Source organism: Dromiciops gliroides, chromosome 2, assembly GCF_019393635.1.
Source record: "Dromiciops gliroides isolate mDroGli1 chromosome 2, mDroGli1.pri, whole genome shotgun sequence".
In the NCBI taxonomy this organism is placed as follows: Eukaryota; Metazoa; Chordata; class Mammalia; order Microbiotheria; family Microbiotheriidae; genus Dromiciops; species Dromiciops gliroides.
Window position 1 is genome coordinate 651799895 of NC_057862.1, and position 26518 is coordinate 651826412.

The 26518-nt window shown below is 49.5% G+C and overlaps 1 protein-coding gene across 6 annotated transcripts in view; it reads left to right on the forward strand.

Moving 5' to 3' along the window:
- The window catches only part of WWP2 (WW domain containing E3 ubiquitin protein ligase 2), a 120981-nt gene extending 96965 nt beyond the window's left edge, over positions 1-24016 (forward strand). For all 6 annotated transcript variants that reach the window (XM_043985718.1, XM_043985715.1, XM_043985714.1 and 3 more), the window contains 14 exons: positions 3675-3729; positions 7615-7696; positions 8239-8367; positions 9731-9809; positions 10166-10237; positions 10508-10596; positions 12449-12608; positions 14581-14714; positions 15064-15204; positions 18736-18856; positions 20570-20674; positions 21551-21647; positions 21932-22004; positions 22286-24016. In XM_043985718.1, coding sequence (XP_043841653.1) covers positions 3675-3729; positions 7615-7696; positions 8239-8367; positions 9731-9809; positions 10166-10237; positions 10508-10596; positions 12449-12608; positions 14581-14714; positions 15064-15204; positions 18736-18856; positions 20570-20674; positions 21551-21647; positions 21932-22004; positions 22286-22385 — 1437 coding nt within the window. In that variant the 3' untranslated portion in view covers positions 22386-24016. The remainder of the gene's footprint in view (positions 1-3674; positions 3730-7614; positions 7697-8238; positions 8368-9730; positions 9810-10165; positions 10238-10507; positions 10597-12448; positions 12609-14580; positions 14715-15063; positions 15205-18735; positions 18857-20569; positions 20675-21550; positions 21648-21931; positions 22005-22285) is intronic.
- The last annotated feature ends 2502 nt before the right edge of the window (positions 24017-26518 follow it).

Below are 26518 nucleotides of genomic sequence, written 5' to 3' on the forward strand. Positions count from 1 at the left end.
GAATACTATATTGTTCTATAAGAAATGATGAGGGGAGATGGTTTCAGAAAAATCTGGGAAGGCTTGTATGAACTGATGCAGAGTGAAGCAGGTAGAGCTAGGAGAACAATTCATACAGTAACAAAAATACTGTAAAGATTTAGGAGCCCTGCTCAACACAGCGACGAACCACAGTTCCAGAGGACTCGTGACCAAAAAAAGCGACCCTCCTCCAGAAAGCGAACTGGTGGATTCTGAGGGCAGAGTGAAGTATATTTTCATCCTCCTTCTCTCCCCGCCCCCCCCCCTTTTTGGATGTGGCTAATGTAGGGATTTGTTTTGTAAAGCTGTATATGTTTGTGATGGGCTTTTTCTTGCCTTCTCAGTGAGGAGGAAGGTAGAATAAGGGAATGACTTGTTCTCAGCAGAACAAATTCTAAGGATGTGCACGATTATTTATAGCTTTTTTTGAGATAGCAACGGATGAGAATCTGAGGGAGTAGCCATAAGAAATTAGGGAACATATATACCCATATAAATTAGGGAGTGGCTGAACTAATTACAATCTATAATTGTGTTGGAATAAACCCAGAAGTGCTGAATTCTTATCAGTGGAAGGACCCACCATAATTCTAGATGATTGCAACCTGAAATGTGTTGCTCGCTTCTGATAGAGAGGTGAAAGATTCAGAATGCAGAATGAGACAGGTATTTGTTTAGATGTAGCCAGTGTAGAAATTTGTTTTGATTGACCGTACATGTGTGTAATAGGTTTTGTTTTTCTTGTGTTCTCTATAGGAGGAAGTGAGAGTTGAGAGGGAAGGATGAGAAAGAGGATCTTGATTAATTAAAAGAGGAGAAAATACATACATACTCATATATGTATATAAGAATATATAGGAATGTTTGTATATATGTGTGTGTATATATGCATGTGTGTATGTATGTTTGTGTGTGTGTATGTATGAAAATTTGGGAACTCTGATAAACATAATGACCAATCACAAATCCTGAGGACTTGTGATGAAGCATGATGCCTATTTCCTCACAGAGAAGGGATGGAGTCAAAGTGCAGAGTGAAGCATATCTTTTTTTAGATATGACCAGCGAGAAATTTTGTTTTGCTTGACTGTACGTGTTGGTAACGGGTTTTGTTTTTCCTGCCTTCTCGATGTAGGGTTGGGAGGAGGGAGAGGAAAGTGGGAGGGAGACAAAGTTGATCTTTGAGAATAAAATAAAATTTAATTAAAAAAATAAACCTTAAAACATTATATAAATGCTGTGGGTTTTTTTGGTGGGGAATAGGTTTTACCGAGCAAGGATTTCTTATTAGTTTCTAATTTGGTTCAGTTCACTGTCCTTATTTCATTCTCTTTTTTTCATTAAGTTCATTAAAATAAGAAATATGTGGAACAGAGCTAAGTACTTGGAAAATCTTAACTGTCCAAGTCAAATATCCATCTTTATAAGCGTCAGTGTCCCCGTTCCTCCTGGTTCATTTGCTAACCATGTTCTTCATTATGTTATTCCCTTTCTTTTTTCATGCTTTCCTTCCTTCTTTTCTTCTGTTTCTTACAGGTTCGGAGGATCTGATAGGAAGAGACTTGGTGGGGTAGGAAGGGCTTTGGAAAAATCACTTTAAAGAGTGCTAGTGCATCTCATACCATTTTAGCATCTAAGAAGGACCTAAGCCAATCAGTCTCATTTCTCCTCACCTCCCCTTTCTAAGAATTTTCTTTTCTGCAGCTCATCTCCAGGGGGCATTTCTGCATCTTTCTACTTAATGCATTTCCTTCCCTCTTTTGAAAAAACAGTGGCATCCTGTTTCCCGGACGGTTCCAGCTGCTTTCCTTCATTTGCCTAAATGTATTTATGGTAGTTGTAGTTAATAGATGAACTACCAGACAGGATCTCAGCTCACTTTTCCTCGGGGTATCATCTCATGACAGCTGAATTCTGTGCAGGACGGTGCCTTTGGGTGCTTTCTCTGGTAATGAAAAGCAGAGAAGCTTGAGCGTTGCCGGAGATTTTATGCAAGCCATGGGTGAGGAATGATGGGCAAGCATCTACAAAAACAAGTTGCTGTCTTTCATTCCCAGCAAAAATGCTCTCGAGCCGTTCTGGGGGCAGTTATGGAAGGCCTTAAATTGTACTGTTAATTCTTGTACCTTTTCCTTTGTTGGGGCTTGAGCCTTCCTCTCTCTTCCCTTTTGCCATTTCACATCCAGCTCATAGGAGGCACTTGGCTGAAGTAGGGCGGTGGAACCCCTCAAGGGAACCTTGGGTTCTAAACTAAACGTCTTTGTTAAAAATGAAAACTCTTGCCTTGAGTAGTGGGCTGTGTCGTCCCCTTGGAAAAAAAAAAGTTTCTCTGTCTTCTCAGAGAGGGGTGTTGGGGAGGGTTATGAGGGTGGGGTGGGTGGCAATTTAGCTCAATGTTTTCACAAGCTCAGACTGAGCTCCATTCATATACTTCTCCTCCTGATCCATGGCCCCCTTTTCCCCAAGCTAGGTAAATAAGGCATCCTGAAGCCTGTATTTGGAATGTGATCCCCTAATACAACTATTAAATTTTAGGAGGTGAAATAAAAAGTCCTTTTTTTTTTTTAAAGCAACAATGCTCTTCTTATTTAACTATGAAAAGTGTTTGACAGCATCCCCCTTCCCTCCAACCCCCTGCCCCACTCCAGGGGTATGTGAACATTCAGTCTGGCATTGCCATTCCCTGGGGAGCCCCCAGTGGAGCTGGGGAAGGGGAGTTCTAATATAAACAGTGACACTCTAGCCTTTGAGCCAGTTCTTCCCCAGTGCACACTTTCTTCTGCCTTCCCTCCCTCTACTTCTCTCCTTCCCTTTCTCTCCCCCTCTCCCCAAACTTCTGGTGAGGCTGGTCCATAGCTCTGAGCATCCCCAGGTTCAGGCCGGGTGAAGAGCTGGCTCCTGGCTGGAGGAGAAGGAATAAAGGTGCTTTGTGAAGGCCCATAAGAACATTGCGGGGGGAGGTGAAGGGGCTTGGGGGAGACGCCTGTCTGTGAGGGCATGAATGTCCCTTCAGTTTGAGTTAATATCGCACAGTGCTGCTTACTCTCACAGCATGTTGAGAAAGGGGGGGAAGGGAGCTGAGGAGGGGAGGGGGCCGTCTACAGCCAGGAAGCTCTGGGCGTGGGCAGGGCTTGTGGGAATGATTTCATTGGAAAGGCCTGCGATATTTTTTCCCCTCTTGTGTGTGGTTCTTGGAGAAAGTTGGAGGTGGTGGTGATTTCAGACGTCTTGGCCAGCAAGAGCAGAGCAGACACACATGTCTGAACTTCCCGGGAAGTCCTGCTCTTGAATTTTCCTGCCATCCCTGAGCCCCTTTCTCCTACCTTAGCTGCCCTGCCTGAGTCACACTCATCCACGCCGCTTGTTCTTCCCCTCACTGTCTCCATTCAGCTCCCTGTTTGTGCCTTGGAGGTGCTGGCTTGGGGGGCTTTTTGATTTTTAAGTTCTCAGTGGAGCAGATACCACTTCACGTTTCCCCTTTCTGCTCCTTAAGTACCAGAGGGAAGTCGAGGATTGGGGAGGGGGCAGGGAGACCCGATGCTGAAGAATTTAAGAATCAGTTTTTGGCATTTGCTTCTTTTTTTAAAAAAATTGTCATTTTTTAACCTCATTGTTTTATGTGTGTGTTATTTTTTTCTGTCTCTTGTATTTAGTCTTCTGGTGCCTCATCTGACCATGATCCACTCGGTCCCCTTCCTCCTGGCTGGGGTAAGTACTACATTCTGTTGCTCCTGTCCCTGAGCCCATACCCTCCTTCCCCAGGCTTGCCATCCCGTGCCTTCTCCTGCAGAACACTTGGCTTTTTCTCAGCTATTGATCATCATTCCCCGGCTCCTTCCTGTTCTCCTTCCCTGACACTGGGGATACCCTCCTAAAGCCTTACTCTCTCTTTCAGAGGAATTGTGGGCAGTAGGTTCCTAGGGTTGAGAAAGTAAAGCAGAGGAATCCCCTCTTCCTCAGCTCCCATCAGCCAGAGTTAAAGCAGTATGAACCTATGAGAAGTCTCCATCAGCCTGGTATCCAAAGGGTTTTTGAGTGTTGTTTTTTGGACCGATCTTTCTGGGTTTTTGCTCAGGTAGCTGAGTTAAGAAATGTCGAGATTATCTGAGAACTTTATGGGAAAGGGCATTTGTTTTTGGTCTCTGCCTCGAGGCAGGCTTCAAACACTTTAATGGGTCCTCATGGAAGCCAAGATGTTGGGGGTTGTAGCCTCATTATAACTGGTGATGACAAGTCTTCCCATTTTTGTTAACAACCTAACTCCTCCGGGTGGGATGCAGCTGGGGATGATGCTCTAATGTGGAGTTCCTTTAGGAGACCCAGGGGTCCCAGGAATTTGCAGCTTCTTTATTTACCCTGATGTCTCCTCTGCTTTTCCATTGCTATTGGCACCTACCTTTCGCTGTCCCTCTAGGCATGAAGTGAAAGTTACTAACATTGCAAATAGTTGTGGGTTATAAGGAGACCATAAATCCATCACTTTAGAGAGAGTGAGAGCTTGGTTACAGATGGACTTTGCATAGTCATTGGGTTACATACTAGAAGCGTGAGACCAGACTGGGTACGGCGATTTGGTCAAGTGCTCTAAGAATGCTCATATCACCAACACAATGGAGGGGCAAGTCATGGTGGTTTCCTCTCCCATCACCCCCTGCCCCTAGAGTGTGTGTTTGGGGGTGTTAGCCATGCTGGCAAGCTCAGGGATCTTTACCTCTTTGGGTTGGGGTGGCTCTTTCTAGTATACTGTACAGTAAGGCTCTCCCAATTAATGAATGAGTCTAGGGTTGTCACAAAGGCTTGAGAAACTAAGGAGCTGGTAGTGACCAAGTATAGCCATGGGGATTGTGGAGTACTAGTTTTGCTTACCATCCAGATCTTACAGAATCTGGGAGTCAGTGAGACTTCGAATCACACACAATAGCATTAAATTGGGAGCAGATGGAAATGCCAGGGAGGATAGAGACAGGAAGACTTGGAAGGGCAGAACATGACAAGGACGTATCTGCCTGGAACAAGACAGCTGTCGAACTGGATTCTCCTCCTTGGTGGTCAAACTAGGAAGGAGCATCCACTCTTTTAGACCACTAGGAGATCACTGAATGAATTACTCCTATACATAAGGGCTCACAATGGGTCCTTTGGCAGCACAAATGTTCTAGGCGTGCTTCTTTTGCTCCTGGGGAGTCTTTTACTCAGGTAATCTGTCTAGACAAATGTATTAATAGATGAGTTTTGGGATTTCAGATATCAGTAGGCTGCAGAACTTTGGAAAGCTGGAAGAGTGCAATTATGGAATCCAAGGGATCTTGGAGGGCATCCGATCCCATCCTTATGATTTTATGCTTAGCAGCAAATGGTGAGAGTGGTATCAATAACTAACAGCAATGTAGAATGTGAAGGTTTAAGTACTTGCCTCCTAATCAGCCCTGTAAGGTAGGTATTGCAAGTATTATTGTGCCCATTTCACAGATGAAGAGAAGCTGGGGTAGGACAAGTGACTTATCTGGGTCAAACTACTGACTTTGGCAGGGCAGGGCTAGAACCCAGCTCATCGGACTCCCAGCTCAGTGCCCCCAAGAAGTAAGAATGTGCATCAAATTATAATGACTTTGTACAATCGTTTGGTAGAAAAGAGCCAGCAGAATTTGAAACTTGGGGGACATTGTGACCTAGTGCTCTGAGTCCCAAGGTGAGTTGTTCCTCTGGCCCTGGGGACGAGCGCCACGTTTTAGGTTCTTTATTTATGAATTCCTTCCATTGTCAAAAAGCCACTTGGTTTTTGGTTTTGGTTTTTTTTAAAGTCCAGAAGATGAGAGAAGCCAGTTGGCTGTTTGGGGGTTTTTTTGGTTTGTTTTTTTTTTTTTTTGGTTTGTGTTTTTTTTGTACTAAGTAAGCATGGAGCTAAATTGGGCCGGGAGCAGGCCAGAGGGCCAGGTTAAAAACTGTTTACAGGATGTAAAATCCAAGGGAAGAGACAAAATCACTCAGAAAGGACTGGAAGGCTATAATAGGACCAAATTGAGAAAAAGAATTTTTTTGGCTTCAGTGTCAGGAAACATTTCTTCACCGCAAGTTCTTTTGGCCTGTGTGCTGGTCTGTCCGGGTGCATGGCGGTAGCCACTTTACTGGGGATGCTTATAAAGAAAGAGGAGCAAGCACCAAATGAAGTGAGGAATGATCTCATTTGGCCTGTCCTGGCTCCCAGAAGGCTGTCAGCGTGGCCCGGGTGTTTTTCTGTACCTTTGGTGTCACTGGCCTAATAGTGTGACCATTTAGATTGGCCCCCAGAGTCTCACTGTCCTTGGCTTTGCAGAATAGTCTTAGGAGAGAGCCCTTGAGAAGGGGTGTCAGGAGGCCTGGGTTCTGGGCCCAGCACAGCCACTTGTGCCTCCTTGGGCAAGTGATTCTTTGCCTCCCCCTCCCTGAGCCTGCCTCAGTTGTCCTAGATGTGGTATGATTTCAGCACCTGAAACCCCATTATTCTGTGCGGATGGAGCCACGGACAACACACTCAGCCCTCGCCAGCACGCACTCGGGCGTGTCGGCTTGAGACAGGCTGGGCAGATGCTGAGTCTCAGTGGTTAGCTTGGCTTTGTGCTTGGGGAGGCAGACGGGAAGGCTTCCATAGGAGGCAGTGGCGGCGGCAGTTGGGAGGGGTCCGCTCTGGCCCCACAGAAGCCTCTGGAGAAGGAAGGTGCCAGCCACAGGCTGCCTGCACAGGCTTTTGGAGGCAGTTGTAGCTACTTCCTGGTTCCTGGCCTCCTCTCCTTTCTCTCTGTCTATACAGAGAAAAGAAAGCAGTAGAAAGGGCTTTGATGGGCTGAACAGGAAGGAAGCCACATTGAACTTATAGAGGCAAAAAGACCTGAATTCAGTCCCCATTCCTGGGCTTTTCCCTCCTTGGGCCTCAGTTTCCTCATCTGTAAAATCAGGCGTTTGGGCAGTGGGAGCTCTAAAACTTATGCTCCTGCTTAATAGAAGAGGGTCTTCGCTGCCTACAGCCGTGTTGGGGCAGGGACTGGGTGCTTGCTCCTGTGCAGAATTTGATGAGATGGAGCAGATGCAGGGATACAGCCACCTGCAGAACTGTTTCATTTGCCTAGTAGACGCTTCTGGGACTGGTTCATCCAGGTGTCCAAAATCTAACTGCTGTTCGTTGCCTTGTGGATGGGAAAGCTTAGAGCCTGAAACCCAGGCTAGATAAGAAACAGGAGCCAGCACTTATGGAGTGAGCACCTGCTGTGTGCTGGGCACTGAGCGGAGGAAGGTGCATAGGTCAGGGCAGGTCCGTGCTGTGTTTGGTGCCCAGGTGGGTGCAGTTATCCTGGCAGAGCTGCCACTGCTGCTTCTCAGTCTCCCTTTGCCCCAGCCACTGTGGAGGAGACAGTGCTTAGCCCAGACATGGAAATAAGCTACTTTCCCTCCTCATTAGTGAAGCCTGAGTGGGGGTGGTGGGGTGGGGTGGGGTATCAAGTTCTCATTGGTTAAACCTTTAACAAGGTTTAAGGGCAGGAACTTCAGGATACGTACAAAGGAAAAGATGTTAAGGAATATTTAAATCAGCTCTTGACCTAGTCTTTCTCTCTTTTCCAGAAAAGAGACAGGACAATGGACGTGTGTATTATGTTAATCACAACACACGCACCACCCAGTGGGAGGACCCTCGTACCCAAGGGTATGGATGAATGGATGGGGCCTGGGAGGCTGGGCTGGAGACTGAGAGCACCTTTAGTTCTTAGCATCTGATGGGTCACCAAAGGACTGTGGAGCTGGTCCTTAGCTGGGCCCTTGTGTCCTAAGACCCTCTCAGGAGAATGTTTATTGAAGCCACGTGGCCATGCTGCCCTCCACTGTAGTCGTGCAGTATGCCCGTGAGAACCTAAAAGGCTGAGGCCTGTCTTCCCCTGAGATGCTGGTGTTGACTGGACAAGGCCCAGATACTGCAGGTTCTGTCCCGTGTCAGTGCCACGGAGGAAGAGGCAGTCTCTCTTGGGTTTGAGGTGATAGCCTTCTCTGTCCCTCTCTGCCGGAGGGCCCTCTGGAGCCTGGCCATAGTTAGGCCCAGGTCTGGGCCATCCTAAGTAAAAGACTCAGCAGACCCTGGCTAAAACAGAAGGGGCAAGGACCCGAGAGCCCCAGGCCCTACAGAGAAGTGATGGTGGCCTCTCGTCTGCTGTTTGCCCTTGGTGACTGACACATTTCTTTTGGGTCTTGCAGGATGATCCAGGAGCCTGCCCTGCCCCCAGGCTGGGAGATGAAATACACCAGTGAGGGGGTACGCTATTTTGTGGACCACAACACACGCACCACAACTTTTAAGGACCCACGTCCTGGATTTGAGTCAGGGTAAGTTCTACCTACTGCCCCGAGGGCTGATTTAGGCTCTTTCAGTCTGGCCCCAGAAAGAGAAGCTTTGGAGGAGATGGTCCTTCTGGTGAGTTTGGACAATGACCCTTCATGGGTTAGCGCTGCTCCATAGCACCCTCTGGTGGCTAGGTTTGAAGCTGTAGCTCAGCTCCCCAGTTCTCTGGACAAAAGCTATCTGGAGGGACGGCTAGGTGGCGCAGTGGATAAAGCACCGGCCCTGGATTCAGGAGTTCCTGAGTTCAAATCCAGCCTCAGACACTTGAGACTTACTAGCTGTGTGACCCTGGGCAAGTCACTTAACCCCATTGCCCCGTAAAAAAAAAAAAGTTATCTGGAAAGAAGGGTCCAGATTTATAGTGGTCCAGTAACTCATGTCTGCATCTTTGGAGCGTCTTTAAAACAGGAGTTCTGCATCTTTTTTGTGTTTTGGACCCCACTGGCGATCTGGTGAAGCCTGTGGGCCCCTTTTCGGCTGAAATGACGGGGAGGACACCTCTCTGTTGGAGGCAGGGCCAGGAGCAAGCTAGCTTTGCCAGGTACAGTGCAGGCCCGTTCTGTGTGGAACAGCAGGAATAGCACAAATGGATTTGTCCAGAGTTCATTAGCACTTTGGAAAAGCACTTGAATCATCCAGTGGGAGATGCTTACTGTGGACTTGCTGGACTTGAATCCGCCGGCCTGGTGGTGGTGGTGGTGGAGGTGGTGGACGAGGAACTCAGCTTGTTTCCAGATGGTTTACAGTAAGGGATCTGGTATCTCTCCAAAATGAACCTGATCCGAGCTGCCTGGTCAGGGTTCTGGGAAGCAGGAAATCTGAGTTTCCGTGCCAGGTTTATCTCCATCCTCCACTCAAGGCCTCCTCTGTGCTTCCTCAGAGCCTGGTGACAGCCTGGCTTCTCTGCAGCTGCCTTGGCAGGGCTTGAGCCCTCATGAGTCCCACCATCAGGAGAGTCTTTGGGGAACAGACCAGGGATGCAGAACTTGTGTTTATGGTCACAGACCTGGTGTAGCTCGGGGGAGATGCTGCTCATTAGAAGATTGTTCAGCAGATTAATGGGGGTGGGGGGTGAGAAATGCAGCATGGCCACTTAGGAAGTCATCTAGATACCAAGCAGTGATTGTGGGGAGAGTGGCCATCCCACTGACATCCTGGATCACTGAAGTAGTTTTAAGTATTGTCTAGTCTTAATAGCCTAATGAAAGTCGCTTTCTCTTTGTCTTAGTTTCTCCATTGTTAAACTAACCAGCCTTCCTAAAATAAAATACTTCATAGGACACAGAAAGGCAAATTGCTGGTGCTTGGGAAATTTCCTGACCCATGGGAACTGTTTGCTTTTCCTAGGAACAAGCAAGGTGGTTCTCCTGGTGCCTATGATCGAAGCTTTCGTTGGAAGTATCACCAGTTCCGTTTTCTCTGCCATGTGAGTTACGGTGTCAGTGACGCTGTCCCCATTGTGGGTGGGGGGCGGTCCCAGCCACGTTCATCAGGATTGCTTGGTTATTTTCAGCCTGAAGTGGATGAGACATTGTCCCATAGAGTCTTGAGGGTTTGGGGAAAGCTAATCTCTTGAATTTTGGAGAGATGGGTTATCCAGAGTTGGCTTTTGTGGTGGGAGTGGTTTAGAAACCTGCATGTCCTTTTCCATCTGGGGTCAGGCTGCTTTTCTGGGGTAAGGTACATTGGGTTGGAATGACTTTGAATGAAGAACAGGGAGTAGAATAAGGGAAGATCATTTGATTCCCTGCTAAGGGATTTTTTTTTTTTTGGTCTTTCCAGTCAAATGCCCTACCCAGTCACGTGAAGATCAGTGTGTCCAGGCAGACGCTTTTTGAGGATTCTTTCCAACAGGTAGGAGAGCAGCAAGGAGCCAGGGTTGTGCCCTTCTACTGGAGACCAGAAATGTGGAGAAGCCAACACGTGTCCTCCTCCTCTCTTGGCTGTTAGAACATGGGATAGTCCAAAGGACGGCATTTTTTGAAAGATGCTTGTTCTGCTTAAGCCAAGGGCTTGGGAAAGGGGGCCCTAAGATTCCTCCCTGATTCGGCTCTGTGTGATGATCTGGGAGAGCTGGAGACTAACACTTTTCGGGGGGGTGTCTCTCTATTCTCTCCTTCTCAGATCATGAACATGAAGCCATACGACCTACGTCGCAGACTGTACATCATCATGCGTGGTGAGGAGGGCCTGGACTATGGAGGTATCGCCAGGTGAGTCTAGTGAAGGGTACTCAGTGCTGTCACCAGGTGGCGGCCTTTTTTTCCTAATACTCCTTGGGGAACAAGACCCGTAGCCAGACAGGGTCCGGTAGTATCAGTTCAGGTGGATCCCTTTCTTACTCCTGGGTTCAGCGTTAAATCACCTTTTGCCTCCCCAGGATTCCCCTGAGTTGGCATGAAATATGCACCTGAAAAGAAGCCAGAGGTTTCTTCCTGCTGTTACGACAGAAGTCTTGCATGTCACACCCACTCCCCCCACGCCTACAGGCATTTCCCCCAGTTCCTGGATCCCATAAGGCAGCGGTCACCTCTGGGCTTTTCATAAAGGGTTCTCTGCACCATCACATGCCTTTTCTTTAATCTGGGTCACAATTTGTAGGACAGTGGTGTGCAGAGAAGAGGTTACAAACGGAGAGAGTAAGTTGATGACTCCAACCACTGGAGCCCCCGAATGATTGTTCTTTCTCCTCTCTGGTCCACCTAATAAAGCAGACAGAGTCATTGGGAGAAGCTGCCCTTTATTGGAAAGCAAGCAAACGGGCAGGGAAAGAAGGGTCCTCTGCCCGCTGTGGGGCCCGGCCCTCCTGGATGTGTCCTCTGCCCGCTGTGGGGCCCGGCCCTCCCGCATGTGTCCTCTGCCCGCTGTGGGGCCCGGCCCTCCTGGATGTGTCCTCTGCCCGCTGTGGGGGTTTCTTTTTGCCTGGCTCCGGGCTGAGTCCTCTTCTCGTTGCACTTGTGTTTGTCCCACTCCAGATTTTTGTTCCTTCTCCGTGGTGACCCCTCCTCCTCCTCCAGGCTTTGGTTTGTGGGCTTCCGGTGTGACTCCTGCCCTTTGTGTGTGTGTGTCTCTCTCTGTGTCCTGCCAGTGGTTTTACCCTATGGTAGGTTACGTCATGCTGTTCTACCACAGGGTAGAACCACGGACAGGATACTGGGGCGCTCCCTGCATTGGAGGAATCCTCGTCTCTCTGGCCACAAACAGCCGAGAAGCCGGGGAGAGGGACTGAAGGGACCTGCTTTCCTTATCATGGCTCCTTTGGGGTTTAGCTCAAGCGCTGAGGACTCAGCGAGTCTGGCATGAGCCGGGTCCTGCAGGAGCAAGGAGATTACAAGGAGTGGGATGTTGGGTCAGGTGCATCTCTAAGAGGACGAGAGAGGGCATCGCGTGGGGAGGCTGGCCCAGGACAAAGGAGTCAGGGGACATCATCCACAGTTGGGCACATTCCCTAACAAGACGCGATGGAAAGTTAGATTGATCATGGAGAGGCAGCAGAGGTTACCCAGAAGTAAAGCAAGCCTGGGAAAGCCGGATCTAGAAGGTCAATATTAGCCCGGCCATACACATGTTGTCTAGTCTGCCTTTCCACAGCCTGTGTCACAGGGCACAAGCCGGCTACTAGAGCCGTCTGAACTAGGACCGGTGAGGGGAGGAACAGGAGCCATAAGAATTTTGTAAAGTGCTTTGCAAACCTTAATGTGCTGGACAAATGCTATTTGTTGATGTTGTTGCTGTTACTGTTGGTGGTGTTGATGTTGTTACTGTTGTATTCATCATTCTCCCGCCCTCAGCTGAGGGGCATGCCTCCCTGGCTCTGCCGCTGTGTGGGGCGGGTAAGCTGCTCCCCGTCCCAGCCCCTCCACATTCTCCTGCCGCCTCTTTATTGACTGAAGTCTGTAACATTGCCGGGTATGGCTGACCCCAGGAGAACCGTCGAGGCCTTGTTCCTGGGATTCCAGGCCGCAGCTCTCCCTTCGGAGGCTGTGGCCGAGGCCTCCGTGCAGTGCGGTGCCTTCAGGATAGACTCCCTTTAGCCTTGATTCTGTCTTTTCTCTTCTCTCACAGAGAGTGGTTCTTCCTCCTGTCTCACGAGGTGCTCAACCCCATGTATTGTTTGTTTGAATATGCTGGGAAGAACAACTACTGTCTTCAAATCAACCCGGCCTCCTCCATCAACCCAGACCACCTCACCTACTTCCGCTTCATCGGCAGGTTTATAGCAATGGTAAGGGCTCGGAGCCTGGCCTCTCCTCCCTGCCTTCCTGATGCCCAAGGAAGCAGAGTAGGGAGGGAAGAAGAGGAGCGCACACATACAGGGCTGTCCTCTCCTTGGAGGCAATGACTGGCTGTGGCCGTGAGCCTTCCTGGGTGAGGGGGGCTGTAATTCAGTATGTGGAATCTTGTACCTGGAGTGGGGGCAGCAGGATGGGGTGTCACTCTCTGCTGGCTGGCAGCTTGTTCCCGCTCAAAGCTCCATCCCTGTCCTCTAAGAGTCCACAAGCTCTTTGGTCCTAACACCTCTTGGATTCTGTCCTTAAATGGACATGATAAAAGACATGTACTAGTGCCAGGGTCCTTTCCTAGCAACTGACATTAACCCCCCCCTCCCCCAATATTCAGAAAAGAAGTCCTGGGGATTCCCTTAACTTTCGCCTCTCTCCCCGAGAGCCAGTCGCCCCCTGCCGGTCCTGCAGTGTTGGCCATGCTGGTGGGTCTAAGGATAGCGGGACTGGGGGAGGGGCAGGATCCCGCAGAACCCCAAAGGCCCAGTCTGGGCACGCTCTCCTGAGGAGCCAGTGATGGGTGATGTCAGTGCCATCCAGCCGGAGATAACTCTTTGGCTTTGGGGTAATACAGCGTATCTCTGTGCTGAACATCTCCGGAGCGTGGCCATTGTCAGTTACCTGTCTCTCCAGAGACTGGAAGCTCACGGAGGGCAGGGGCTTCCCTTTTTGCCACTGTATCCCCAGAGACTTGCATAGTGCCTGGCACATGATAAATGCCTGTTGATTAATTGGTTGCTTCTGACTCATTGCTTCAGAGGTTTGGAGAACCCAGTTCAAGCAGAGAGGAGGCAGGAATTTGAGAACCCCTGGTAGCAATTTAAGGCACTCATGGATCTGTAGCAGGTAGCGGGTGGGAGAGAGAGGGCAGTGGCAGCCCCTGACTACAAAACCATTGACCTGATTACTTTGGAGGCCACTTCTTGGAGTTGTGTGAGTCACTGTCTGTGATGTGTCAGTGAGGTGTCATTTGGAGATGCAGAGAGTTTAGAACAGATGGGGAAGGTTCAGAATGCATAGAGAGGAGAGGCGGGGTGTGTCAGAAGCCTTCTTGGGAGGTTTGTAGGGATAGCAGCCGTGTGATTGAACTCACAGGCTGGGAGCCCGTCTCCTATGGGAACGCCTGTCTGATTGTGGAAGGGCAGTTATGGTGAGAGAGAGCCATATTGTGGCCTAAGTTAGAAGACCCAGGATGGACTGAGGGATGTGACATGTTCTTATTTTGATGTCAATTGGCTGCTTCCCCTGGTTGCCCCAGTTCTCTCTTCTCCTTCTTCCCCTGGAGGATGCCAGGGACCGCAGTGCCTGTGCCTCAGAGTCGCCCTTCCCCCCGTCTAGAAGTTTTTGGCCAAGGTGCTGGGCTCAGGAAGTGGGTACATTCCTTCCAGGTCTCCCAAAGGCTGCCTGCCCTGAGAGCCGACAGGACAGAGCAGTAAAACCCCAGACTATTACTCACGACTGGCCCGCCAGTCCTCTCCAGTGTCTGCATTATTTTTGGCTGCCGCTGCCTCTGCCTCCCAGATCTTGTAGCCCGTGAGTCAGGCAGCCCCCTGGAGCCGTTTAGACGAGTGCTCTCAATAAGCCCAGGGGCAGCCGCCTGCTGAGCCAAGGGGCAGCCAGACACCCAGCTCTCCTCTGTGGGCACGGCCCAGGAACAGCCGCCTTGCTTAGTGGAACGTGTCCTAGGGTCCGGGACTGACATCATGGCGTGTCAGAGGTGGGACACAGCCAAGGAGGGCCCTTGGTTTGGAGAAACGAGCTTTCCTCTTTTCCTAGCCCCTCTCCTCAGTGCCTCTGGGTCCCTGGGCAGGCCAGAGTCTGGCTTTGGGACTTATGCTTCCTTCATTCCCGTGTCCTACGTGCTCAGGGATGATGAGCAGCCGAGGTGACTCTGCCTGTCACTTCCTTCCCTAGGCCCTCTATCATGGGAAGTTCATCGACACTGGCTTCACCCTCCCCTTCTACAAGCGCATGCTAAACAAGAGACCGACACTGAAGGACCTAGAATCCATTGACCCTGAATTCTACAACTCCATTGTTTGGATCAAGTGAGTGGTCCCCATTGCCAGCAGGACCACAGCCTTTGTGTGGGTGGGCAGGTGCCTGGTGTCCCTGGGGGCTCCTTCAGCCAGGACCGAGCCCTGGGTGTGGAGGACTCAGCCTTGTTATCCAGCCATTTGCTTCTTCGCTGTGGCGCTAGAGCGCAGACGGGCTGAAATGAAAGCGTCTTCCTGACCTGTGAGGTTGTGATCGGGTCGGAGCTTAGCGTCACACCGTCAGTGACTAGAAGCCAAGGCCCTTTCGGGTCCCCAGACAGAGAAGTGAGCAGGGGGAGCAGGCTTGGGGAGCTCATGTCCTACCGTGTAAATTATTCTTCCTGTTCACTTCCCTCCCCAGAGAAAACAACCTGGAGGAGTGTGGGCTGGAGCTCTATTTCATCCAGGACATGGAGATCCTGGGTAAGGTGACAACCCATGAGCTGAAGGAAGGAGGCGAGAGCATCCGAGTCACAGAGGAGAACAAAGAAGAATACATCATGTAAATCTCGGAGGATGGAGTGAGGGGGAGGAAAGCCCCGCAGTGTGAGCTGCACTGGGGCCAACGGAGCCTTGTCCCGAGAAGGCACTGCTGGGCCTGCCTCCGGGGATGGGGGGCGGCCGGGAGTTGGGGGGGAGCTGTAGGAGCTGGGGGCAGTGCGGGGGAGGCGGGCCTTCATTTCCCTCTCGTGTCACAGCTCCTTCAGTGGGCCTGGTCCTTGGCTTCCCCCCTGCACTGCCTGCAGTCAGTGTTCATGCACTGACACAAAGGAGCCCGTGTTTGTGTTGGGCACAGGAAGCCACGGCCTAGTCTTCTGCTGGTCCACGAGGCAGGACGGTGTGTTTGCCTCATGCCTGTGTTCTTCTTTGGGGCGCCAGCCACAAACCAGGCCTTGAATGGCAAAGGCTCCCCCCGTGACTCACAGTAACTCACTTTATTTCCTCACGGGCCTGAGATGGAGAGGGCAAGGGTTGTGATCCCCAACTGATAAACAAAGGAATAGGCTCAGTGAAATGAAGTAATACAGGCAAGAGCACATGACCTGTCCGAGTGAGTGTGGACAGAGATTCAGATTAGGGTCTGCTGGTTCTCTGTCCACCCTAGCACCCTGCCCTCCAGCCACGGTGAAAGCACCCTTGTTTCTGGAGTATGTGAACCAAGTGATGGTAATAGCACTGGCTATTGGGGTAAAGGAAGGGAGAATTAACACATCGCTCTGGGATCTGTCAGTCCATCAACAAGCACTGATTAAGTGCTTGCCATGCACCAGGCACTCTGCTTAGCAAAGGCAAAAACACCATCCCTGCCCTCAGGGACCTCACATTCTAATGGGGAGACAGCACGTAAACGGGTGAGCCAGACACTGCATAGATGGAAGGCAGTTTCTGAGGCCTTTTCCATTCTTTGTGGAAACTGTGATGAGACCGGACTTGGCATTGTTGCCCCCATTTATGTGGCACCCTATAGTTTGTAAAATGCTTTCTTCCCCACCAGGCTGAGCAGGAAGCAGGGGTCCATTATGATTCATCATTATCCTCATTTAACAGACATTCAGTGGGAGTAGGGGATTGGCCCCCCGTGGCACAGCCGGTCAGGACTTGGTCAGGCATCAGGATCTGGCTGCTGGGCAGCTGGCATGTTCACTCCAGAATCCCAAACCTTTTTTTCAGACTCAAATTTAATTGATTGATTGATTGAATTTTTATCTCCTTTTCACTGACTAATTTCTGTTACTTAAAAAAGAATATTGAAAAAGTTCCAGCTCTCTGGAACAATGAGGGCCCCATGCCTGGATTTCCAATGAATGAGAAGAAAACGCCTCAGATAATAAAATCTAGAACTCTCAACTCTCTATTTTTTTTTCTCTCTCTCTCCCTCTTTCCTCCTCGTTCCTTCTCTCCTTCCCAGATGAACCTCTTGAGCTCCGTGTCTCGTTTTCATTTTCCCCTGCACATTGTCTTGTGTGACTTATTTTCTGACCACCCTCTCCCCGCCTTCTCCTGGCCCACTTGGTGTGGTCTTTTCATTCCCATGCCTGCCAATGCCGCGCTCCCCCCCCCCCCCCACACACACACACTTTTTTTCCATGCTTCTGCTTAGTCCTCTCAGTCTGGTGATGACACAGGCCTGGGTCTCCAGCCTGTCTTGTCAACTCTTTCACGGCTTCACTCCCAGGAGCTTGAACCACATGTAATTCCTTTCTGATGGTGACCTCCTGCCCTTCTCCCACCTCACTTTGACTGACCCTACCCTTCTTGTGCATCAGAACTTCTAATCCTTTCTTACCTTGTCCTCCTCCTTCTAATCCAGCAACATCTGCTTGCCTTTCCCTGCCTCCCTGCTCAAATGACACCACAGGGGTAGCCATTTCAACAGCACTCCCATGACAGCCCCCAAATCCTTCTGCATTTGGAGGGCTACCTAATAAATGTTTGCTGGATGGAATGTCTGTTGAACTCTGTGAGCCTACCTTGTCAGTTCTCAACCTCCATATTTCTCTCCATCGACATTGTTTTATCCATTCTCTCATCTGGGCTGCCAAACACTTGTATAATATTCTATTTTTTCCCCAATTACATATTAAAAATGTAAAAAAAAAAGTTTTGAGTTCTAAACTCTCTCTTGCCCTCCCCACTCCCTCAAATGGTAAGTAATCTGATATGGATTATGCTTGTGCGATAATCACATAAACTGCCAAACACTTGTAGAAAGAGAAGGACCTGAAACTTGGTCGGAACCATTGCCCATTTATCATGTGGGCCCCCATCTCATTTGCATATTATCTATCATCTGCCTATTGAATTTCTCACAGGGATCCTTTGATTTTTCTCACATCCCCAGTCCCACCCGACCCACTTCACTTGCAGGAGGTGATCTTGCTTCTTGTTATATGGGAAAGGCAATGTCCAACACAAGCACTCCCAACACTTCCTGCACACTTTAGAACCCCTACTTCTCATGTTAGCTTAATAAATATTTGCATTTCTAATCTGCTCCACTGGCTTCTCCTCTTCCCCTTCCTCCCAAAACACTCTCAGGTATCCTCTGGCTTAAAAAGAGATTGCTGTCTCTGCAAGCTGTCATTTCCACTGCCAAGCTAGTAAACATTGATCACTGACTCACCCCCCATTCACTCCTCAACTCCTTATCGACCGACTGTCTCCCTCTCTACCTAAACTGTTCTCTCCAACATCACCAAAGGCTGCCCATTGCTAAAGGCCATTCCATCCTCCCCCCTCCCCCCCCATTTATCATTCTTGCTCTTTCTGCAGCATTTAACATGACTGCCTTCTCTTTCTTGACCCTCGATTCTTTCTTGGGTTTTTGTGACAGAAGATCTTTTACTTTTCTTCTCCTACCCACTAAATAGAACCATTCCTCAGGACTCTCCCCTCAACTTTCTTTGCTTTGGCCTGTCTCTATCTCTCTGACTCTGTTTTACTCTTTAAAGACTTTCAAAGGGGAAGTCTTTAAAGACATAATTATTACATAAATTGTAATTATAAAATAATTATCATTTTCACACTTCACTTCCTTGGTGATGACATCCATTCTCATGGTTTCACCTGTTTTATCATTTATATGGGTGATATTTTTTGTTGTTCAAATTTTTTTTTTCATTAGAAAAAGAGAAAATTACAAAATTAACAAAGCTAATCAGTAAAAAAAAATTCAGACAACATAGAGTGTCGTGCCTGTGGACTTATCACCTCTGCAAAGCAGTGAAGGGAGGTGTCTTCTTGTGTCTCATTGTGTAACACTTTTTTGGTCTTACAGCCTTATAACTCAGCACATTTGGGTAGCTGTCTTCTCTTAGATGATAAGCTTCTTGAGGGTAGGGCTCATGTCCTAGTGATCTCTGGATCACCTTGCACAGAACTAATGACTAAAAGCTGTGCTTGTGGAGCACGGGGTTGAACCCAGGCTTACTCCCTGCCTCTGTGGCTTGGTTGATACGTGTCAAACGACTCCAGGCATGGCAGAGCACCTGAGGAGGAGGGCTGGTGCTGATGGGCCAACTTTGGATTGCAGGCTGCTGACAGACTGGAGGTTCACCCGAGGTGTGGAAGAGCAGACCAAAGCATTCCTCGATGGCTTCAATGAAGTGGCCCCATTGGAATGGCTCCGTTATTTTGACGAGAAGGAGCTGGAGGTGAGATCCTCGAGTCTCTTGGGGCTCTCGGTTCCTGGTTTGTTCCATTCCCTGTGCTCCTAGTGGCTCCCCTTTAAGTAGCTGAGAGGTCGAACTTGCTTCTGGGGCTGTCCCTCTCTGGGTAATCTGGGCCTCGTAGTACTTTGGAAAAGAACAGAGGGTTTAGAGCTCAGGAAGCTGAGCCTGAGGCCCGGGTCTGCCACCTCTTGTCCAAGAGATCTGAGACCAATCACTACCTAATTTCTGTGGCCTCAGTTTACTCACCTGTAAAAGGAGGGGGTTGGACTAGATAACTGGGCTCCCCAAACTCCACATTTGTGACTTTCAGGCCATATTATAGTAAGCACGGTCCCAGGTTAGCAAGCTCAAGTGCTTCCAAAGTCAGGTAGGTGACCCTTCCTGGGCTACTCATGTGTAGAGACTTCCTCTTTTGTTAATAGAGAAGCATCCTGTTGGAAGAATGGCCCTTTCTTTCTTTCTTTCTTTCTTTCTTTCTTTCTTTCTTTCTTTCTTTCTTTCTTTCTTTCTTTCTTTCTTTCTTTCTTTCTTTTCTTTTTTTTTTTTTTTGGTGCACGGGGCAGTAGGGGTTAAGTGACTTGCTCAGGGTCACACAGCTAGTAAGTGTCAAGTGTCTGAGGCCTGATTTGAACTCAGGTACTCCGGAATCCAGGGTTGGTGCGCCACCTAGCCACCCCCTCATTTTTTTTTTTTTTTAAAGAATGGCCCTTTCATCTCCAGAGGTTGCTTTTTTAGCTGCCTTGGCCTTTTAGAACTTCAATTAATCCCCAGAGAGTTAGCAAAGGAGGCTTCTGAAAAGCCAAAACACATGTTTAAAAAGTCCATATACTCAATAAACCATGTTTACTCTACTCAGGAGAGGGCGTTTAGCCCCTCAGTCAGTGCCTGTTTTCTCTTCTTTTTTACATAATGAAACAGATTTGATGTTATTTGATTTTCCAGTCCAGAAGCATCAGAACAGCAAATTAGAAATCTGAGGGAGGAGGGAGGCTTGGGCCTGGCACAGTAACAGCAGCAGAAAGTTACAGCTGACAGCTTCTTATTAAGGAAAAGGGAGAAGAGCTGTTAAAAATACATGAGAATTTGGGAGGCATCAAACACTTGAAATGAAATTCATGAAAACTTGAAGTACTTTGAACCGAGGCAGATACTTGTCTCTGCATATTTAGGTCCTGAGGGTGACAGAGTACAGTAATTGATATTCATGATGTTTGCCCTGAGTCAGCAAGAAGAGGTTAAATTATGACCAGAATACTTTATTAAGGAAGCATGGAGAGATTTGATTCATTTTAGAAGGATTTCTATGTCAAATGGTTAAAATTAAAGACTTATACATTCTTTTTGGGGGGGGGCAGGGCAATGAGGGTTAAGTGACTTGCCCAGGGTCACACAGCTAGTAAGTGTCAAGTGTCTGAGGCCGGATTTGAACTCAGGTACTTCTGAATCCAGGGCTGGTGCTTTATCCACTGTGCCACTTAGCTGCCCCCAAAATTAAAGACATGGTCCTTAAAAAGGGTATAACCTCAGTTAATTGGGAAATTAAGGAATCTAGATACCTATACAGATCTAAAGTATCTTCCTGTCGAGGCCTAGGTCTGTCCCCAGGCCCTGGCCAGTGTCTCCCCGGGGTTGGGTCACCTGAGGGGGGATGGGATCTGGCCCTAGTGCTGATGGGTCTCATCATTTATCTCCTAGTTGATGCTGTGTGGTATGCAGGAGATTGATATGCCCGACTGGCAGAAGAACACCATCTATCGGCACTATACCAAAAATAGCAGGCCCATCCAGTGGTTCTGGCAGGTGAGTCTTGGGGATGGCCCCTGCTGCTTCTAGGGAGGGAGGGCGGGCGACGTGGATGCAGAGAAGGGGCCCTGGGAGGCATCCCGAGGCACTGTGTGTTACCCTTTACCACCCTCCCCCACCTCGCAGCCCACATGCCTGGTGGCTTGTGCAAAGGCACCCACCCATATACATACACACACATCCTACCTGTGGCTATTTGTCCTCAGACTTCAAATGTGGTTCCTTGAAAAGAAAGCATAAGGCTCTCCTCGCCCGGAAAGGATTTGGCATGGCGCATGGAGGGTGACAAGTAGAAGTTAGTGGTCACCCTCATCCCAGCCCTAATGACTGCTGTATAGGAGGCAGAGCTTTGGAAGATGAGCAGAGGCTGGAAATTCACTAGTCAGTGACTTCCCTCGCAGTCTTTAGAGAAATGCAATGGGTTTTCAGACCTGGGCTTTCATGAGTAGAGAAGTGCTTTCTCCTTTAAAGATCCCAGGCTAGCCTTGGTGAAGGACCCAAGGGACAAGTCTGATTCCTTGGCTCCATGGGAGATTGCTGCTGGAATGAGAGAACACTAAGAGACTGAAGAGGGCCCTGTAGGCAGGCTGAAAGGTCCCAGGGCCCAGTGCTACCTTGCAGATTGCTGCTAATGTTCTGCAGTTCTGTCCTTTGGGAGATGGTTGGGTTGGTGTGTTCATTGCTGTCTTGCATGGCTTTGGGCTGGTGCTTTATCCTCACCTGCATCGAGAATGCCCTGGGGGGTATTGTAGCTCAGGCCAGAGACGAGGCTTAATCTCTCGCTGTACTTCTCTCCTTCATCAGCTTGATGGTTAGGGCAGACTTGCTGAGGCCTGGTGTCTTGTCTGACTGGTGCCGTTCTTTGGGTTTCAGGTGGTGAAGGAGATGGACAATGAGAAAAGGATCCGCCTGCTGCAGTTTGTCACTGGCACCTGCCGCCTGCCCGTGGGAGGATTTGCAGAACTCATTGGTTGGTGTTTCTCCCCCTGAAATGTGGGGACTCTATTGGGGAGGGGGGTGGTCCAGGATAGTCAGGAAGAGAGACATCCAGTTGGCTGAAATGAATACAGGCAGGAGCTGTGGAATCCCAGAGTTCCATAGGCTCAGCTGGAGCATTTGCTGGGGGTGGTCATGACCTTAGTGGCTTCTAAATACCGGAAGTGGCATGAATAATGGGGGTGGTGGGTGGGCTGGAGTAGCCATGGGGCCGTCTTCTACTTCACCAAACACCCATGTTTTTATCACGGCCACTAGGCAGCAATGGACCCCAGAAGTTCTGCATTGACAAGGTTGGCAAGGAGACCTGGTTGCCTCGGAGCCATACCTGGTAAGCCTGCTCCTTTGGGGGAGGTGCTAGCCTAGGAAATACAGGACATGCCCACAGAGTGGGGGTTGATGCGTGCGCCTGATTGGGGACGCCAGTCTGTGCCTGACACTCGCTCCTTTGGGCTGTGGCTTAACCGAGCAGGCCATGCTCAGGGAGCGGAGGCACGCGGTCCAGCCAAGCCATCCCTCTGACTCCCTCGGCTTTGAGTGGGGAGCCCTGCAGGGGAGGAGTCTGAGGCCCCTGGGCTCAGGCCAACAGCACTGTTCATTCTTTCTTCCCAGCTTCAACCGTCTGGATCTTCCTCCCTACAAGAGCTATGAACAGCTGAAGGAGAAGCTACTGTACGCCATTGAGGAGACAGAGGGTTTCGGACAAGAGTGATGCCCAGCCCCCTCTCAAGTCGCCTGCTGTGGCAGGCCGGTCACTAAGTCCTGTCCATGCCAGGTGGCAGCAGGACATGTGACCCTCTGGAGGTCCCCAGCGGCTGGTGTGGTGGGGGTCTCTAACTCTCCTCCCATTGGCATATTCTCCCAGGCCCTAGTGCCCATGAGCTCCTGTCCCCCATGCTTGGCAGCCAGCTGGTGGGAGACTGGAATGGAGCCTGGGACGACCCATCACCCCTCTTCTCACAGTATGTGTGAGTGTGCGTGTGTGTGTGCCCTGTAGCAGAGACCGGGGGCCAGAATCTCCTCGGTAAAGGTGTCCCCATCTTTCCAGTGCTGGAGCATCACATTTGTGAGCAGGGGCAGAAGGAACCCCTGTTCTCATTGGACCAAGCGAATGCCCAGAAGAAGGGACGATGAGAGGCAAAGGATAGATGAGCTTCTTGGGGGAGGTTTCCGTCTCCTACCCCAATAGGAGATGTCTTGGTGTTTGAAATAGAAGTTTTGCATTTTTTAGTGATTCGTTTAAATTGAATGTGAGAGTGAGGGATTGGGGTGCAGCCCTCCCCCTCTGTATGAGCCCAGCCAGGGCTTGGGCATGAGTGCCACAGGCCCCTGTGGTGGAGGAGGGGATGAGGCTCTGGCCGTGGTCATTTTAGAGGAGCATATCATGGGTTTTTGTTTGTTCCTTTTGGGGCGATTCTGCCGTCGCTCCTTGGAGCCCTAGCCCTGGGTTTGATTGGGACCTTTGGAGAACCAGGCCCCAAGGCCATAAGGGTTCTCCCCTCTTCCCCCTCAGGAACATAGTTCAAGGCCCTCCAAGTCTAGTGTGGCCTTCAGAGGATCGCCTAGGCTTGGGTGGGATGGACATTTTCCTCAAGGTGGGGGTTCAATGCAGAAACGAGTTCTCTGGAAGCTCCTCTGGAGCAGGGCCCCACTTGGCAGGAGAGCTGGCCGCTGGCCAGAGCAGGGGCTTCTGTGGGTGAACCCTGACTCAGACTCCTGGTCCTCAGGGACGGGGTCCCTTCCTCTTCCCACCACCAGTAGGTGCTCTCCAGCGTTCCCCATGGCCGCCTGTTTTGGAGCTGGGTGGCGAGAGTGTCTTCATTCTGCCCCTGGGCCCACTGGAAAGGAAGATGGGCAGCGGTGCCTTTTACCCCCAGGGCCTGGCCCCGCCTTCAGGCTCCCAGCACTCAAGGACTCTGCTTCTCCTGTTGTTCCCTGTATCTGAACATCCTGCTTTACTTAAGGAGCCCTCAGATGCCTCCTCCGTCTCCTCCTTACCCATCCCAACCCATGCCATAGGGTTCTAGCTTTAAAGTAGGGTTCTTCGGCAGCTGCTTCCCGGCTGGTTCCTCTCCTCGGGGACTGGAGCCTGGCAGCTCCACGCTGATCTGTGTCGTGTCGTCCTCTGAGTGCTGCCTGGCTCAGGGTGGGGGCACCAGTCTCTGTTTGCTCAGTTTGCTGTGTTGTACTGCAACCCCTTTGATCCTGCAGGCTGCTGTGGCTGGACCTTTCTGCCCTGGCCACAAGGCATCAGTTCTAGGTGTGTGTATGTGTGTGTGTGTGTGTGTGTGTGTGTGTGCACTTGTATGCGTGTACATATGTGTACATAAATGAAGTGTCTGTCGCTACTTCTGTAGTAGCGAGCTGGTTGCCAGCTCATTTTGTACTATCCCTCCTGCCTCAGTAATGCTGATCTCTTGTGCAATAAACCGTCGGCAGCTGCAGGTGGTATTGGCGTGGCAGTCGTGGAATCCTTTAACATCCTGTCTGGGAAGAGGGTGGGTCATCCATTCACCTCGCTGTTCTGGGAAGCACTCATGAGTCACCTTCTTGGGCTCATGTTCCGCCACCCTCCTGCACCCCATCAGACATCTCTGCCCTCTCAAAAGGGCACTAAGATTGGGGTGGGCTAGGGAGCCCTTGAAATGAGAATGTGCCAGCAAGGCTAATGGCTCTGCCCATATCCACACCAGACTTTCTAAGCTTTTTTCAGGTGGGCTTTCGAAGATCGATGACATGAATGTCAGGCTGTTGATGGCTTGGCAAACTGGGGTGTTTGGTGGAGAAGATGCCCTTTTCCTAAGATGCTCTTTCTGAGCTTTGGCCTTTTCTGATTGGTGTGGACAGTAGGATTGGGAAGCAAGACATTCAACCATGGCAGCTGGGGGTGGGGGGGGATTAGCATATGTAGCTTCCAGGTCTGGGGGACAGCCAGAGAAAATGCCTCTGGAGCCAAGATAGAGTGTTGTTCATGGAGTAGCAAGGCCCTTGTCACTGGATCCCTGTTGACTCCAGCATTGTAAAAGTGGCTAAGTTACTTAAACTGAGCTACAGGCAGCCCTCTGAGGCATTTATTAAAGTCACAGAGTTCCCATGCTAATTAAGGGACAGGTGATTGGCTATTGACTAACTGCCTCATTAGGTTGTCACGAGGAGTGTTTTGTAAACCTTGGTTAAAAAAAGAGCATTTTGTAGCTCCTTAAGATTTGCAAAGTGCTTTACAAATATTTTATCCTCACACCAAACTTGAAAGATCGGTGCTGTTATCTCCATCTTACAGATAGACAAACTCAGGCAGAGAAGGAGAGTAAATGACACCCCGTCATATAGCTTAGTTATGGCTGTTGTTTGTCCTTCCATCTGGAAAAGGACCATGACATTGGAGTGGTGTCATGACTTGTACTGAATTGGATTTAAGTGAGGGAAGGCTGTGCAAAGTCACCAACCTCACTCTCCTTCAGAGCCATCTGAGTCCAGTGGCAAGATAGTCGTCAGGGCAACTAGAAATGGCCCCGGATGGAGTGGGAGACCTTGGCCTTTTTAAGCTAAAGCCATTCCCAAGCCTCAGGAATGAATGAATGAACGAGTGAACAAATGGAGAAAAAAAAAGAATGAGAGAGTCATTCTGGGAGGGGAAGGCTCTAAGGGTAGGTACATTTGAGCTTGTGGCTTTTTCACAAAGCGGGTTTTGTAGAGCAGTTCCATCCAATACATGGGGGGCCCTTTCTCCACCTTTCAACATCTTGAGGATTCCAATGGAAGACATCATTGTCCATCTTCTCCCACTGTGTGTCGAAATTACTGCCAGGTGTGACATTGCAATGATAATGCCCAATCTTTTGCATAGTACTCATATACTCTCAAGCATATCTACAAGTATTATTAGCCTGGTTTATCTCACAGAGTTAACCCCAGAGCAGTGAGAGCCTGGGAAGGCCACTTCAGTGACGCAAGTCACATAACCAACTGAGCTTGAGTTATTGAAGGGTTTTTTGTTTTGTTTTGTTGGTTTTGGCTGCTAAGGAAAATGGCCAGACCTTAATTTTTTTTAATTGGTTGTAGTCATGTGATGCTGCTGTTTATGGTCTTCAGAAAAAAAAAACAAAACAGCTCTGCTCTCACTTCTGTTATAGCAATGGACTGTTTATATTACAGGAATCTGGGTAATGATGCAAGTAGAGGCCTTGAGTCCGTGACCTGACATAAGCATGTACTTGTTAAATCCAGGAAAGCTCTCAGTAGGGCTACAAGGAAACATTAAAAATCTTATACCTGGGGAGCTTTCTTTAACCTCATCACACAGAATTTTCAAGACAAACTTACTAGCCCCATCACCTACAATCTATACAGAGCCAGTGTCCACCAGTGCAGGATGGAAAGCCTGAGGCGGTTGGGCCCGCGAGTCCCCATCCCTGAGTTGGGAAGGAGACAAGTACTGCCAATCCTGTCCACCTTTCCAGCTGTTGACTTCTTTGTGTCTTCCCCTCTGGCGATGGGGCTGTGCTTGACTGGAAGGGTGCTGACAGCAATTTACTTCTTTGCCAGTCCAGCAGAGGTGTCAGCTCTTGGACGGTCCAGGTGCAACTCAAGAAAACCGTGAACGCCCACTTGCAAGGGGGCTCCTTACAACAGCGCCTTAAAGACTTTGGAAAAGACTTGTCACATATGGATTGTGCCTGCCAATAAAAGCGTGCCCTTTCAAGGAGTTTGGCCCAGAAAGCATGGGTTCTTCATGCAGGGCTTTCAGCTGAGTCGTCATGTTTATCCTCTGGGTGATGGGATAAAATGAGACATTGGCTTACATGGATTAATAGGAACCATTTTTTTTTTTTTTGAGAAAGGTCA